The sequence below is a fragment of the Oncorhynchus clarkii genome, chromosome 24 (assembly GCF_045791955.1).
Source record: "Oncorhynchus clarkii lewisi isolate Uvic-CL-2024 chromosome 24, UVic_Ocla_1.0, whole genome shotgun sequence".
NCBI lineage: Eukaryota > Metazoa > Chordata > Actinopteri > Salmoniformes > Salmonidae > Oncorhynchus > Oncorhynchus clarkii.
The window spans coordinates 25,866,675-25,881,195 of NC_092170.1; the positions used below are offsets into that span (position 1 = coordinate 25,866,675).

At 44.4% G+C, this 14,521-nt stretch overlaps 1 protein-coding gene across 7 annotated transcripts in view; it reads right to left on the reverse strand.

The window, feature by feature from the left end:
* Positions 1–14,521, reverse strand: part of LOC139383202 (unconventional myosin-XVIIIa-like) — a 198,639-nt gene that overhangs the window by 69,734 nt on the left and 114,384 nt on the right. For all 7 annotated transcript variants that reach the window (XM_071127667.1, XM_071127665.1, XM_071127664.1 and 4 more), the window contains 5 exons: positions 12,266–12,476; positions 10,509–10,651; positions 10,284–10,384; positions 10,053–10,116; positions 9,730–9,874 (listed from right to left, as the gene is read on the reverse strand). In XM_071127667.1, coding sequence (XP_070983768.1) covers positions 9,730–9,874; positions 10,053–10,116; positions 10,284–10,384; positions 10,509–10,651; positions 12,266–12,476 — 664 coding nt within the window. The remainder of the gene's footprint in view (positions 1–9,729; positions 9,875–10,052; positions 10,117–10,283; positions 10,385–10,508; positions 10,652–12,265; positions 12,477–14,521) is intronic.

Genomic DNA, 14,521 nt, shown 5'->3' on the forward strand with positions numbered 1-14,521 from the left:
TTTAAGCCTTGAGACAATTGAGACATGGATTGTGCATGTGTCCCATTCAGAGGGTGAATGGGCAAGACAACATATTTAAGTGCCTTTGAACGGGGTTTGGTAGTAGGTGCCAGGCACACTGGTTTGTGTCAAGAACTGCAACGCTGCTGGGTGTTTACGCTCAGTTTCCCGTGTGTATCAAGAATGGTCTATCACCCAAAGGGCACCTTGTGGAGACCATGCCCCAACAAATTGAGGCTGTTCTAAGGGCAAAAGGGGAGGGTGCAACTCAATATTAGGAAGGTGTCCTTAATGATTTGTGCACTAAGTGCATATTATAGAACTAACACCATCCATGCTCTGAGGTGCAGGCAGGAGAACAGTGTGAGTGAAGATACCATGGGCATGCTCAGAGGAGGAGATACCTGCTCTGGTCCTGGAGAGCTGCAGTTTGTTAAAACCCAGGTCTAACACACATACATCTACTAATCATGATCTTCAAATTAGACCGTGACTAGTTTTCTCAGGTGTTGGAACACAATCCTGCAGTCCTAAATACACTGGCGATGGCCCCTGTGGTCAAGAGACAATTGTGCTAAGGGACCAAGGAACACAGGGAGGATGGTTAAAATCACCTCGGTAGAGAGAAACGTTTCTTTCAAACCCTTCACCCTTTTAACAGGTATGGAAAAGAGGGCATTATAGCATGAAGTGAAGTGTCAAATAGATGGGTGGAGGCTAATCCTTTAGTTCCCACAGCGTTGATCAGACAACAACATCATGCCATGGAGAGAAGCATGTACACACTGCCCTCTGCTGGTAGGAACAACCCCTGCTGTGGAACCAATCAGCTGATGAGAGCAAGTAGTAGTAGCAGTAGTAGTAGTTGTAGTAGTAACAGTAGTAGTAGTTGTAGTAGTAATGTAGTAGTAGCAGTAGTAGTAGCAGCAGTAGTAGTAGTAGTAGTAGTTGTAGTAATAACATAGTAGTACTACTAGTTCTAGTAGTAGCATTAACATAGCAGTAGTAGAAGTAGTAGTAGTAGTCGTAACAGTTGTAGTAGTAACGTAGTAGTACTACTAGTTCTAGTAGTAGCATTAACATAGCAGTAGTAGTTGCAGTAATAGTAGTAGTAGCAGCATTAACCTAGTAGTAGTACTAGTAACGTAGTAGTAGCAGTAACATTAGTAATATTAGTAACATAGAAGTAGTAGCATTATTAGTAGCATAGTACTAGTAGGAGCAGTATTAGCAGTAGTAGGGGAGTGGTGTGAGAGAGAGAGAAAAAAAAATATATATATATATATATATATAAAACAAGTGTGCAGTTAAAATTGACAAACATACATTTCTCTCCATGGGGCCATGGGATGAGACAGGGATGCAGTTTGAGCCCCACCCTCTTCAACATATACAGTGTATATCAACAAATTGGTAGGGCACTAGAACAGTCTGCAGCAGCCGGCCTCATGCTACTAGAATCTAAAGTCAAACGTCTACTGTTTGCTGATGATCTGGTGCTTCTGTCACCAACCAAGGAGGACCTACAGCAGCACCTAGATCTTCTGCACAGATTCTGTCAGACCTGGGCCCTGACAGTAAATCTCAGTAAGACAAAAAATACACTGCTCAAAAAAATAAAGGGAACACTTAAATAACACAATGTAACTCCAAGTCAATCACACTTCTGTGAAATCAAACTGTCTACTTAGGAAGCAACTCTGATTGACAATACATTTCACATGCTGTTGTGCAAATGGAATAGACAACAGGTGGAAATTATAGGCAATTAGCAAGACACCCCCAATAAAGGAGTGGTTCTGCAGATGGTGTGCACAGACCACTTCTCAGTTCCTATGCTTCCTGGCTGATGTTTTGGTCACTTTTGAATGTTGGCGGTGCTTTCACTCTAGTGGTAGCATAAGACGGAGTCTACAACCCACACAAGTGGCTCAGGTAGTGCAGTTCATCCAGGATGGCACATCAATGCGAGCTGTGGCAAGAAGGTTTGCTGTGTCTGTCAGCGTAGTGTCCAGAGCATGGAGGCGCTACCAGGAGACAGGCCAGTACATCAGGAGACGTGGAGGAGGCCGTAGGAGGCCAACAACCCAGCAGCAGGACCGCTACCTCCGCCTTTGTGCAAGGAGGAGCAGGAGGAGCACTGCCAGAGCCCTGCAAAAAGACCTCCAGCAGGCCACAAATGTGCATGTGTCTGCTCAAACGGTCAGAAACAGACTCCATGAGGGTGGTATGAGGGCCCGACGTCCACAGGTGGGGGTTGTGATCTTCAAATTAGACCGTGACTAGTTTTCTCAGGTGTTGGAACACAATCCTGCAGTCCTAAATACACTGGCGATGGCCCCTGTGGTCAAGAGACAATTGTGCTAAGGGACCAAGGAACACAGGGAGGATGGTTAAAATCACCTCGGTAGAGAGAAACGTTTCTTTCAAACCCTTCACCCTTTTAACAGGTATGGAAAAGAGGGCATTATAGCATGAAGTGAAGTGTCAAATAGATGGGTGGAGGCTAATCCTTTAGTTCCCACAGCGTTGATCAGACAACAACATCATGCCATGGAGAGAAGCATGTACACACTGCCCTCTGCTGGTAGGAACAACCCCTGCTGTGGAACCAATCAGCTGATGAGAGCAAGTAGTAGTAGCAGTAGTAGTAGTTGTAGTAGTAACAGTAGTAGTAGTTGTAGTAGTAATGTAGTAGTAGCAGTAGTAGTAGCAGCAGTAGTAGTAGTAGTAGTAGTTGTAGTAATAACATAGTAGTACTACTAGTTCTAGTAGTAGCATTAACATAGCAGTAGTAGAAGTAGTAGTAGTAGTCGTAACAGTTGTAGTAGTAACGTAGTAGTACTACTAGTTCTAGTAGTAGCATTAACATAGCAGTAGTAGTTGCAGTAATAGTAGTAGTAGCAGCATTAACCTAGTAGTAGTACTAGTAACGTAGTAGTAGCAGTAACATTAGTAATATTAGTAACATAGAAGTAGTAGCATTATTAGTAGCATAGTACTAGTAGGAGCAGTATTAGCAGTAGTAGGGGAGTGGTGTGAGAGAGAGAGAGAAAAAAAAAATATATATATATATATATAAAACAAGTGTGCAGTTAAAATTGACAAACATACATTTCTCTCCATGGGGCCATGGGATGAGACAGGGATGCAGTTTGAGCCCCACCCTCTTCAACATATACAGTGTATATCAACAAATTGGTAGGGCACTAGAACAGTCTGCAGCAGCCGGCCTCATGCTACTAGAATCTAAAGTCAAACGTCTACTGTTTGCTGATGATCTGGTGCTTCTGTCACCAACCAAGGAGGACCTACAGCAGCACCTAGATCTTCTGCACAGATTCTGTCAGACCTGGGCCCTGACAGTAAATCTCAGTAAGACAAAAAATACACTGCTCAAAAAAATAAAGGGAACACTTAAATAACACAATGTAACTCCAAGTCAATCACACTTCTGTGAAATCAAACTGTCTACTTAGGAAGCAACACTGATTGACAATACATTTCACATGCTGTTGTGCAAATGGAATAGACAACAGGTGGAAATTATAGGCAATTAGCAAGACACCCCCAATAAAGGAGTGGTTCTGCAGATGGTGTGCACCTCCGCCTTTGTGCAAGGAGGAGCAGGAGGAGCACTGCCAGAGCCCTGCAAAAAGACCTCCAGCAGGCCACAAATGTGCATGTGTCTGCTCAAACGGTCAGAAACAGACTCCATGAGGGTGGAGCCCAACACCGTGCAGGACGTTTGGCATTTGCCAGAGAACACCAAGATTGGCAAATTCGCCACTGGCGCCCTGTGCTCTTCACAGATGAAAGCAGGTTCACACTGAGCACATGTGACAGACGTGACAGTCTGGAGACGCCGTGGAGAACGTTCTGCTGCCTGCAACATCCTCCAGCATGACCGGTTTGGCGGTGGGTCAGTCATGGTGTGGGGTGGCATTTCTTTGGTGGGCCGCACAGCCCTCCATGTGCTCGCCAGAGGTAGCCTGACTGCCATTAGGTACCGAGATGAGTTCCTCAGACCCCTTGTGAGACCATATGCTGGTGCGGTTGGCCCTGGGTTCCTCCTAATGCAAGACAATGCTAGACCTCATGTGGCTGGAGTGTGTCAGCAGTTCCTATAAGAGGAAGGCATTGATGCTATGGACTGGCCCGCCCGTTCCCCAGACCTGAATCCAATTGAGCACATCTGGGACATCATGTCTCGCCCCATTGCACCACAGACTGTCCAGGAGTTGGCGGATGCTTTAGTCCAGGTCTGGGAGGAGGAGATCCCTCAGGAGACCATCCACCACCTCATCAGGAGCATGCCCAGGCGTTGTAGGGAAGTCATACAGGCACGTAATTTTGAGTGACTCCAAATCCAGACCTCCATGGGTTGATAAATTTGATTTCCATTGATCATTTTTGTGTGATTTTGTTGTCAGCACATTCAACTATGTAAAGAAAAAAGTATTTAATAAGAATATTTCATTCATTCAGATCTAGGATGTGTTATTTTAGTGTTCCCTTTATTTTTTTGAGCAGTGTAATTGTGTTCCAAAAAAGGTCCAGTTGCCAGGACCACAAATACAAATTATATCTGAGTTGCCCTAGAGCACACAAAAACGATACATACCTCGGCCTAAACATCAGCACCACAGGTAACTTCCACAAAGCTGCGAAAGAGCTGAGAGACAATGCAAGAAGGGCATTCAATGCCATCAAAAGGAAGATAAAATTTGACATGCCAATTAGGATCTGGCTAAAAAATACTTGACTCAGTTATAGAACCCATTGCCCTTTATAATTCACCAACCAAGAATTCACAAAATGGGACAAATGCCAAATTGAGACATCCTCTGTGTACAACTTAAAACAACCAAATAATGCATGCAGAGCAGAATTAGGCCGATACCAGCTAATTATCAAAATCCAGAAAAGAGCCGTTAAATTCTACAACCACCTAAAAGGAACCGAGTCCAAAGCCATCACCTACAGAGAGATGAACCTGGAGAAGAGTCCCCTAAGCAAGCTGGTCCTGGGGCTCTGTTCACAAACCCAAACAGACCCCGCAGAACCCCAGGACAGCAACAGCAACACAATTATACCCAACCAAATCATGAGATAACAAAGATAATTACTTAACACATTGAAAATAATTTACCTAAAAAACAGAGCAAACTAGAATGCTATTTGGGCCTAAACAGAGAGTACACAGTAGCAGAATACCTGACCACTGTGACTGACCCAAAATCAAGGAAATGTCTCTATTCCTCTGAAAAGTTTGTGGGTGTAATGTTAACTGTTGTTAATTATCTATTTCACTTGCTTTGGCAATGTAAACATACTGTATGCTTCCCATGGCAATAAAGCCCTTTAAATTGAATTGAGAGTGAGAGAATAAAAGAGTAAGAGAGTTTGAGTGAACAGACAGTAGGGACATGACAAAATGTGCACTGGGGCCTCCCAGACTGTAGGGACGCAACAAAATGTGTACCGGGGCCTCCCAGACTGTAGGGACGCAACAAAATGTGCACCGGGGCCTCCCAGACTGTAGGGACGCAACAAAATGTGCACCGGGGCCTCCCAGACTGTAGGGACGCAACAAAATGTGCACCGGGGCCTCCCAGACTGTAGGGACACGACAAAATGTGCAACAGGGCCTCCCAGACGGTAGGGATACGACAAAATGTGCACTGGGGCTTCCCAGACGGTAGGGACGCAACAAAATGTGCACCGGGGCCTCCCAGACTGTAGGGACATGACAAAATGTGCACCGGGGCCTCCCAGACTGTAGGGACACAACAAAATGTGCACCGGGGCCTCCCAGACTGTAGGGACACGACAAAATGTGCACCGGGGCCTCCCAGACTGTAGGGACATGACAAAATGTGCACCGGGGCCTCCCAGACTGTAGGGACATGACAAAATGTGCACCGGGGCCTCCCAGACTGTAGGGACATGACAACATGTGCACCGGGGCCTCCCAGACTGTAGGGACATGACAAAATGTGCACCGGGTGTGAGTGAGTGTTGTTGACATGAGACTGGTCTAGTCCCAGCCCACCCCCCCAGCTTCATAATTCCACCCAACTCAAAACCCTGCTGCAGCCCTGTGTATATGAAAGACAAGCAGCACACACGCACGCACACAGAGAACACAGTCCATGGAGACGAGGCAGTCTGGTGCCTAATGATTCTAAAAAGTTCATTACCACATTCATCTAGGTCTGTGACTGTGGGGGAGGCAATTTCAGAGAGCATGAATAAACATTCTCTAGACTAGCAGCACAGAGACACAGCTATTATATCTGTCTTTATTAACATAAGAGAAATGTCTGCACACATTCAACACTCCAACAGTTTTATAAATTAAACAACTACAAATAACTTTTCCCAGACTCCTTTGTGCGCAGCGAGAGAACAAAGTTAGCGCTCCTCTCTCGGAGGCCTAATGAATGGCTCGGCATGTGGCCTGTTCATATCTTCCAACTCATTATTTAATTAAACCACTCATGGATGAAAAGCAAATGTAATTTACGATGCCATCGCGCTTCATTTGAGTATGTATTCCTTATCTCTGGGAAATAACACACACACACAATAATTTAGATTTTGATCACGGCACTTGTGTGTGTTTTTTCAATGCAATGCATGAATGGCCTTACAGTAAAGGACTCATAGCCTATACACATACACACATGCATACAGTACATACATACAGTACATACATGCATATAGTATATACAGTACATACATACATGCATACAGTACATGCATGCATACTAGAGGTTGACCAATTTATCGGAATGGCCAAATAATTAGGGCCGATTTCAAGTTTTCATAATTGGAAATCGGTATTTTTGGACACCAATTTGGATTATATATATATATATTTTTTTTTTTAACACACCTTTATTTCATCTTTATTTAACTCGGCAAGTCAGTTAAGAACACATTCTTATTTTCAATGACAGCCTAGGAACGGTGGGTTAACTGCCTCGTTCAGGGGCAGAACGACAGATTTTCACCTTGTCAGCTCGGGGGATTCAATCTTGCAACCTTACAGTTAACTAGTCCAACGCTCTAACCACCTGCCTATCATTGCACTCCACGAGGAGACTGCCTGTTATGCAAATGCAGTAAGCCAAGGTAAGTTGCTAGCTAGCATTAACCTTGTCTTATAAAAAACAATCAATCAACCAATCATAATCACCAGTTAACTACACATGGTTGATGATATTACTAGTTTATCTAGCGTGTCCTGCGTTGCATATAATCGATGCGGTGCGTATTATAATCGATGCGGTGCGTATTCGCGAAAAAGGACTGTCCTTGCTCCAATGAGTACCTAACCATAAACATCAATGCCTTTCTTAAAATCAATTCACAGAAGTATTATTTTTAACCTGCCTATTTAGCTAAAAGAAATCCAGTTTAGCAGGCAATATTAACCAGGTGAAATTGTGTCACTTCTCTTATGTTCATTGCACGCAGAGTCAGGGTTAATGCAACAGTTTGGGACGCCTAATTTTCCAGAATTTTACGTAATTATGACATAACATTGAAGGTTGTGCAATGTAACAGGAATATTTAGATATTTAGACCACCCGTTAGATGAAATACGGAACGGTTCCATATTTCACTGAAAGAATAAACGTTTTGTTTTCGAGATGATAGTTTCCGGATTCAACCATATTAATGACCAAAGGCTCGTATTTCTGTCTTTATTATATTATAATTAAGTATATGATTTGATAGAGCAGTCTGACTGAGCAGTGGTAGGCACCAGCAGGCTCGTAAGCATTCATTCAAACAGCACTTTTGTGCGTTTGCTAGCATCTCTTCATTGCACTGTTTATGACTTCAAGCCCATCAACTCCCGAGATTAGGCTGGCTAGCTAGTTAGCGGGGTGCACGCTAATAGCGTCACTTGCTCTGAGACTTGGAGTAATTATTCCCATTGCTCTGCATGGGTAACGCTGCTTTGAGGGTGGCTGTTGTCGATGTGTTCCTGGTTCGAGCCCAGGGAGGAGCGAGGAGAGGGACGGAAGCTATACTGTTACACTGGCAATACTAAAGTGCCTATAAGAACATCCAATAGTCAAAGGTATATGAAATACAAATGGTATAGAGAGAAATAGTCCTATAATTCCTATAATAACTACAACCTAAAACTTCTTACCTGGGAATATTGAAGACTCATGTTAAAAGGAACCACCAGCTTTCATATATTCTCATGTTCTGAGTAAGGAACTGAAACATTAGTTTTCTTACATGGCACATATTGCACTTTTACTTTCTTCTCCAACACTTTGTTTTTGCATTATTTAAACCAAATTGAACATGTTTCATTATTTATTTGAGGCTAAATTGATTTTATTGATGTATTATATTAAGTTAAAATAAGTGTTAATTCAGTATTGTTGTAATTGTCATTATTACAAATACATTATTATTTTTTTTAAATCGGCTGATTAATCAGCACTGACTTTTTTTTGGTCCTCCAATAATCGGTATCGGTATTGAAAAATCAAAATCGGTCGACCTCTAATGCATACAGTACATGCATAAGGTACATGCATGCATACAGTACATACATACAGTACATACATACAGTACATGCATAAGGTACATGCATGCATACAGTACATACATGCATACAGTACAGGCAGCACAAACAGCACATACATACAGTACATACATACAGTACATACATAAGGTACATGCATGCATACAGTACATACATGCATACAGTACAGGCAGCACAGACAGTACATACATACAGTACATACATAAGGTACATGCATGCATACAGTACATACATGCATACAGTACAGGCAGCACAGACAGTACATACAGACAGTGCATACATACAGTACATGCATACAGTACATGCATACATGCATACAGTACAGGCAGCACAGACAGTACATATATACAGTACATGCATACATGCATACAGTACAGGCAGCACAGACAGTACATACATACAGTACATACAGCACATACATACATGCATAGTTATGTTGTTTTTTTATCTATCACTGAAAACTTTCTAAGAGATCCCTGTTGGGAGCAGCAAACACTGAGTGGAGACAACAAAGCTGCACCTCCCTCCTGCCCCTGCCCCTGCCTTTGCCTCCTGCCCCTGCATCCTACCCCTCCCTCTGCCTCCTGCCCTCCCTCTGCCTCCTGCCCCACCCTCCTACCCCTGCACCCTACCCTCCTCCTGCCCCTGCCTCCTTCTCCGCCACCTCCTCCTCCAAACTCTTAAATGGATACTTTGGGATTTTGGCAATGAGGCCTTTTACCTACTTCCCCAAAGTCAGATGAATGTGTGGATACCATGTTAATGTCTCTGTGTTCAGTATGAAGGAAGTTAGAGGTAGTTTTGCTAACTAGCATTAGTGCAATGACTGGAAGTCTAGCGCTAGTTAACAACTTCCTTCAAACCACACGCTGAGACATAAACATGGTATCCATGAGTTTATCTGACTCTGGGGAAGTTGATAAAGTGCCTCATTGCCAAAATATCCTTTTAACAGCCCCTCTACCCCATGTCTACCTCTCTGGCTGGCATGTTGGAATTGCGCTTTATCTTCTCCTATAACTAACAATCACTTACGGCATCCTAACCTGGCTGGATTAATTCAGAGTTCTCAGTCATTTAGTTCAGTGAGTAGGGTAGTGGGCCAGCAGAGATCCTATAGTGAGTAGGACAGGGCTAGGGGTCCTTACCTTTGGTGGCCCCTGCGGCCCCCAGGTGGTAGATGGTCCCCAGGATGAGCCACAGAGCCCTCTGCTCCTCCACTGAGATGCCCAGCACCTTCATGGCTGCCTGCAGCTTGGTGAACTGCTGAGACGACTTCTGTTTGTCCTCCAGCTACAGAGAGGGGGGAGGGAGGGAGGTGGATGAAGGACACAGTTAAGACAGTTTTCCAGTTGTCCTACACACACACACACACACACACACACACACACACACACACACACACACACACACACTTCAGAAAATGACATATAATACACATTATAATAAGAGCATAATAACAGCATTTTACTTTAGACTGAGGCACAATTCCGAAGGCGCTGTTCTCTGCAAAGTGGTTAAAGTGCAGCTCCGTTCTGAGAGGAAACAGAGGAAATGAACAGGTTCAAAGGACAGTAAATAGCTAGTTTAAACCACAAGGTTAACATGAGAACAAGATTATATACACAAGACCAAGCTTCTACAATGGACTGCAACCACTCACTTCAATTCAATCCCAATTGAGAGGGTGTAGAGGGCTCACCTGAGAGTGCTGTCAGCTCCGGACATCATGTAGTAGAACACGTTGAAGGTGGACTCAGTCTCTGGCCGTTTGGTCACTCTCAGCTTCTCAAGCAGCATGGTCTGAGGTACAGGAAAAGGACAACAAGATATCAATATGTGTGTGTGTGTGTGTGTGCGTCAGTGTCTATGCCGTGTGTGTGCGTGCGTCAGTGTCTATGGCGTGTGTGTGCGTGATACTGCCTACCTGTATGGATGCGGAGGCCACCTGGCCAGCCTGGTCGAAGTCCAGAGAGACAATCTGAGAGAAGCGGCTAGCATTGGTGTTCATGGAGGTGGAGCTGTTTCCAAATGCTTCCAGGATAGTGTATACTGCCTGCCACTTCTCCCCTGCACAGACCGAGGGAGGGAGGGAGGGGGGAAGAGTACAATTAGTGGAAAGCTTTATTTATTTATTTCAAATATCATGTCAGTGTTTTGGGATTTCACATTCAATACTGTTCCACTGGTGAGGGGATTAGACTACCATCTTTGATAATCATGTCATGTCAGTTAGGCTTTGTCAATTATTCCCTTAGTGGAGCTCATTTCCCTATTTCGACATCAAGCTGAGCAGGAACGCCTCATCACTCAGAGAGTAGGGCTACCAGTCAGACTCACTTAACCCTAATGATCAAGCTGAGCAGGAACGCCTCATCACTCAGAGAGTAGGGCTACCAGTCAGACTCACTTAACCCTAATGATCAAGCTGAGCAGGAACGCCTCATCACTCAGAGAGTAGGGCTACCAGTCAGACTCACTTAACCCTAATGATCAAGCTGAGCAGGAACGCCTCATCACTCAGAGAGTAGGGCTACCAGTCAGACTCACTTAAGCCTAATAATCAAGCTGAGCAGGAACGCCTCATCACTCAGAGAGTAGGGCTACCAGTCAGACTCACTTAACCCTAATGATCAAGCTGAGCAGGAACGCCTCACCACTCAGAGAGTAGGGCTACCAGTCAGACTCACTTAACCCTAATGATCAAGCTGAGCAGGAACGCCTCACCACTCAGAGAGTAGGGCTACCAGTCAGACTCAATCCTAATTGCTTCTGTACGTAGCTCTGGATAAGAGCGTCTGCTAAAGGACTAAAATGTCAATGTAAAAGTAGTTATGTGAAACTTATAGAGCCTCCCATAGCAGCTCCCCTGTTTAACAGTCTAGTCTAGTAGTGGCTGGTGGCTGGGTTATGGAGCTCTCATTAGCCCATTACAGCTAACCAGGAGAAGCTGAGGAGTTTTTTGCTAATTATCCCCCAGCTCCACAGGGCATCATTAGGGGCTCCCCTCATCCATCCCCCCCCCCCCCACACACACACACACACACACACACAAATGCACACTAACATTCTCACACACACACACACCTGGAATACTGAGCCAACCACAACCGCTCTTCGAACCAAAAGGTTTTCCATCGAGCTGTCCCTCTCTCCTACTCCTCTCCCAAATTCTCAGTAACACCCTTACACTCTCCCACATGCCTACCTCTCTCTCTGGCTGGCTGGTATGTTGGAACTGCTCGTTATCTTCCCCTACTAACTAACACATCTACTGCACCTGTTATAACGGCTGGATTTCTGCTGAGTTCTCAATCAATTAGATGACACTGATCTAAATCAGTAACAACTCAGTGAATGTCCTCCTGTGTACAAACACATGTGGAGCCATTAGATTATTTCCTTAATTAGCTATTAGGCTATTAAGACTAATTACCTACAGAGTAATTAAGTTACTTAATAGCCGTGGTGGTTTAAATTAACACTGAAGTAATTAAGCCACCATCTCGGACCAAACTAAGGTGATTATAACAGTCCTTAAACATTCTTTACATTTTATTTATACATTTCCCTCAGTCATTTAATAGACAAAAATACCTGAATACTAGCTTTACTGCTTGCTGGGAGGAAATGAGCTGGCCAGAAGGAAAGAGGTTAACTCATCCTAGTGGAGGATTCTCTCACCAGAGAAGATCTTTCCGGTGCTGCCAGCGATGGAGACCAGGTACTGGACCAGGTGTTGACAGTTGGTGGTCTTGCCGCTGCCGCTCTTCCCCAGCAGCACGATGGACTGGTCCTGACGCGTGGTCAACAGGTTCCTGTAGGCCGACTGAGCCACCGCGTAGATGTGAGGTGCCGTGTCCTCTCGCCTGCAACCCTTAAACATGTGCATCACCTGATGGGACCGAGGAGAGGGAGGGAGAGGGGTTGGGGGAAAGAAAGGTACAAAACATTTTAACTGTAGTTCACCTCTAGTCCTCCCAGTGACTCCTGTACAGTCCTCAGAGGGGCTCTGTGTGTGTGTGTGTTCACACGCGCGCGCGTCCTTAAAATTGCCACATTCCCAGCTAAGCACCCTGTCTGTAAGGTCTAATGGGTAGTAGTTCCATTATGAGTGATGAGAGTTAAGTAGATAATACAACCTACAGGCCTCCTCAATACGGTCACCTCTAAATCTCATTAGGATAATTGGATTTCATTGTCATGTTGTGGACCACTGAAGACGTCCCTCTCTATCCTCCTAGTCATCTCTCCTGTTTTAATTAATCCAACCTCCTCTCCCTAACAGGAAATACTATGACATAATAGCAAGGAAATACACAATAAATAATAGCATTAAGTACACCCCAATGCGTACATCAAACAACATGCATCATACCATTCTAAACGGAGAATAAACCAGTGGAGTGGTACAGATACACTACCGTTCAAAAGTCACTTAGAAATCTCCTTGTTTTTGAAAGATAAGCAAATTTTTTGTCCATTAAAATAACATATATTTATCAGAAAAACAGTGTAGACATTGTTAATGTTGTAAATTACTATTGTAGCTGGAAACGGAAGATTTTTTTATGGAATATCTACATAGGTGTACAGAGGCCCATTATCAGCAACCATCACTCCTGTGATCCAATGGCACGTTGTGTTAGCTAATCTTAAAAGGCTAATTGATCATTAGAAAACCCTTTTGAGGACTCCCGGGTGGCGCAATGGTTAAGGGCGCTGTATTGCAGCGCCAGCTGTGCCATCAGAGTCCCTGGGTTCGCGCCCAGGCTCTGTCGTAACCGGCCGCGACCAGGAGGTCCGTGGAGCGACGCACAATTGGCCTAGCGTCGTCCGGGTTAGGGAGGGATTGGTCGGTAGGGATCTCTTTGTCTCATCGCGCACCAGCGACTTCTGTGGCGGGCCGGGCACAGTGCGCGCTAGCCAAGGTTGCCAGGTGCACGTTGGTGCGGCTGGCTTCCGGGTTGGAGGTGTTAAGAAGCAGTACGGCTGGTTGGGTTGTGTATCGGAGGACGCATGACATTCAGCCTTCGTCTCTCCCGATCCCGTACGGGAGTTGCAGCAATGAGACAAGAGCTACTACAACAATTGGATACCATGAAATTGGGGAGAAAAAGGGGTAAAATAAAAATAAAAAAAAACCCTTTTGCAATTATGTTAGCACAGCTGAAAAAATTGTCCTGATTAAAAAACCAATAAAACTGCCCTTCTTTAGACTATTTGAGTGTCATCAGCATTTGTGCGTTCGATTACAGGCTCAAAATGGCCAGAAGCAAAGAACCTTCTTCTGAAACTCGTCAGTCTATTCTTGTTCTGAGAAATGACAAGAAACTGAAGATCTCATACAACGCTGTGTACTACTCCCTTCACAGAACAGCGCAAACTGGCTCTAACCAGAATAGAAAGAGGAGTGGGAGGCCCCGGTTCACAAATTGAGTAAGAGGACAAGTACATTATAGTGTCTAGTTTGAGAAACAGACGCCTCACAAGTCCTCAACTGGCAGCTTCATTAAATAGTACTCGCAAAGCACCAGTCTCAACGCCAACAGTGAAGAGGCGACTACGGGATGCTGGCCTTCTAGGCAGGGTTCGTCTGTCCAGTGTCTGTGTTCTTTTGCCCAAATAATCTTTTATTTTTATTGGTCAGTCTGAGATATTACTTTTTCTTTGCAACTCTGCCTAGAAGGCCATTATCCCGGAGTCTAAAGAAGGCCAGTTTTTTTCAGCTGTGCTAACATAATTGCAAAAGGGTTTTCTAATGATCAATTAGCCTTTTAAAATTATAAACTTGGATTAGCTAGCACAACGTGCCATTGGAAGTGAATGATGAGTGCTGGTAATGGGCCTCTGTACGCCTATGTAGATATTCCATAAACAATCTGCAGTTTCCAGCTACAATAGTCATTTACAACATTAACCATGTCTACACTGCATTTC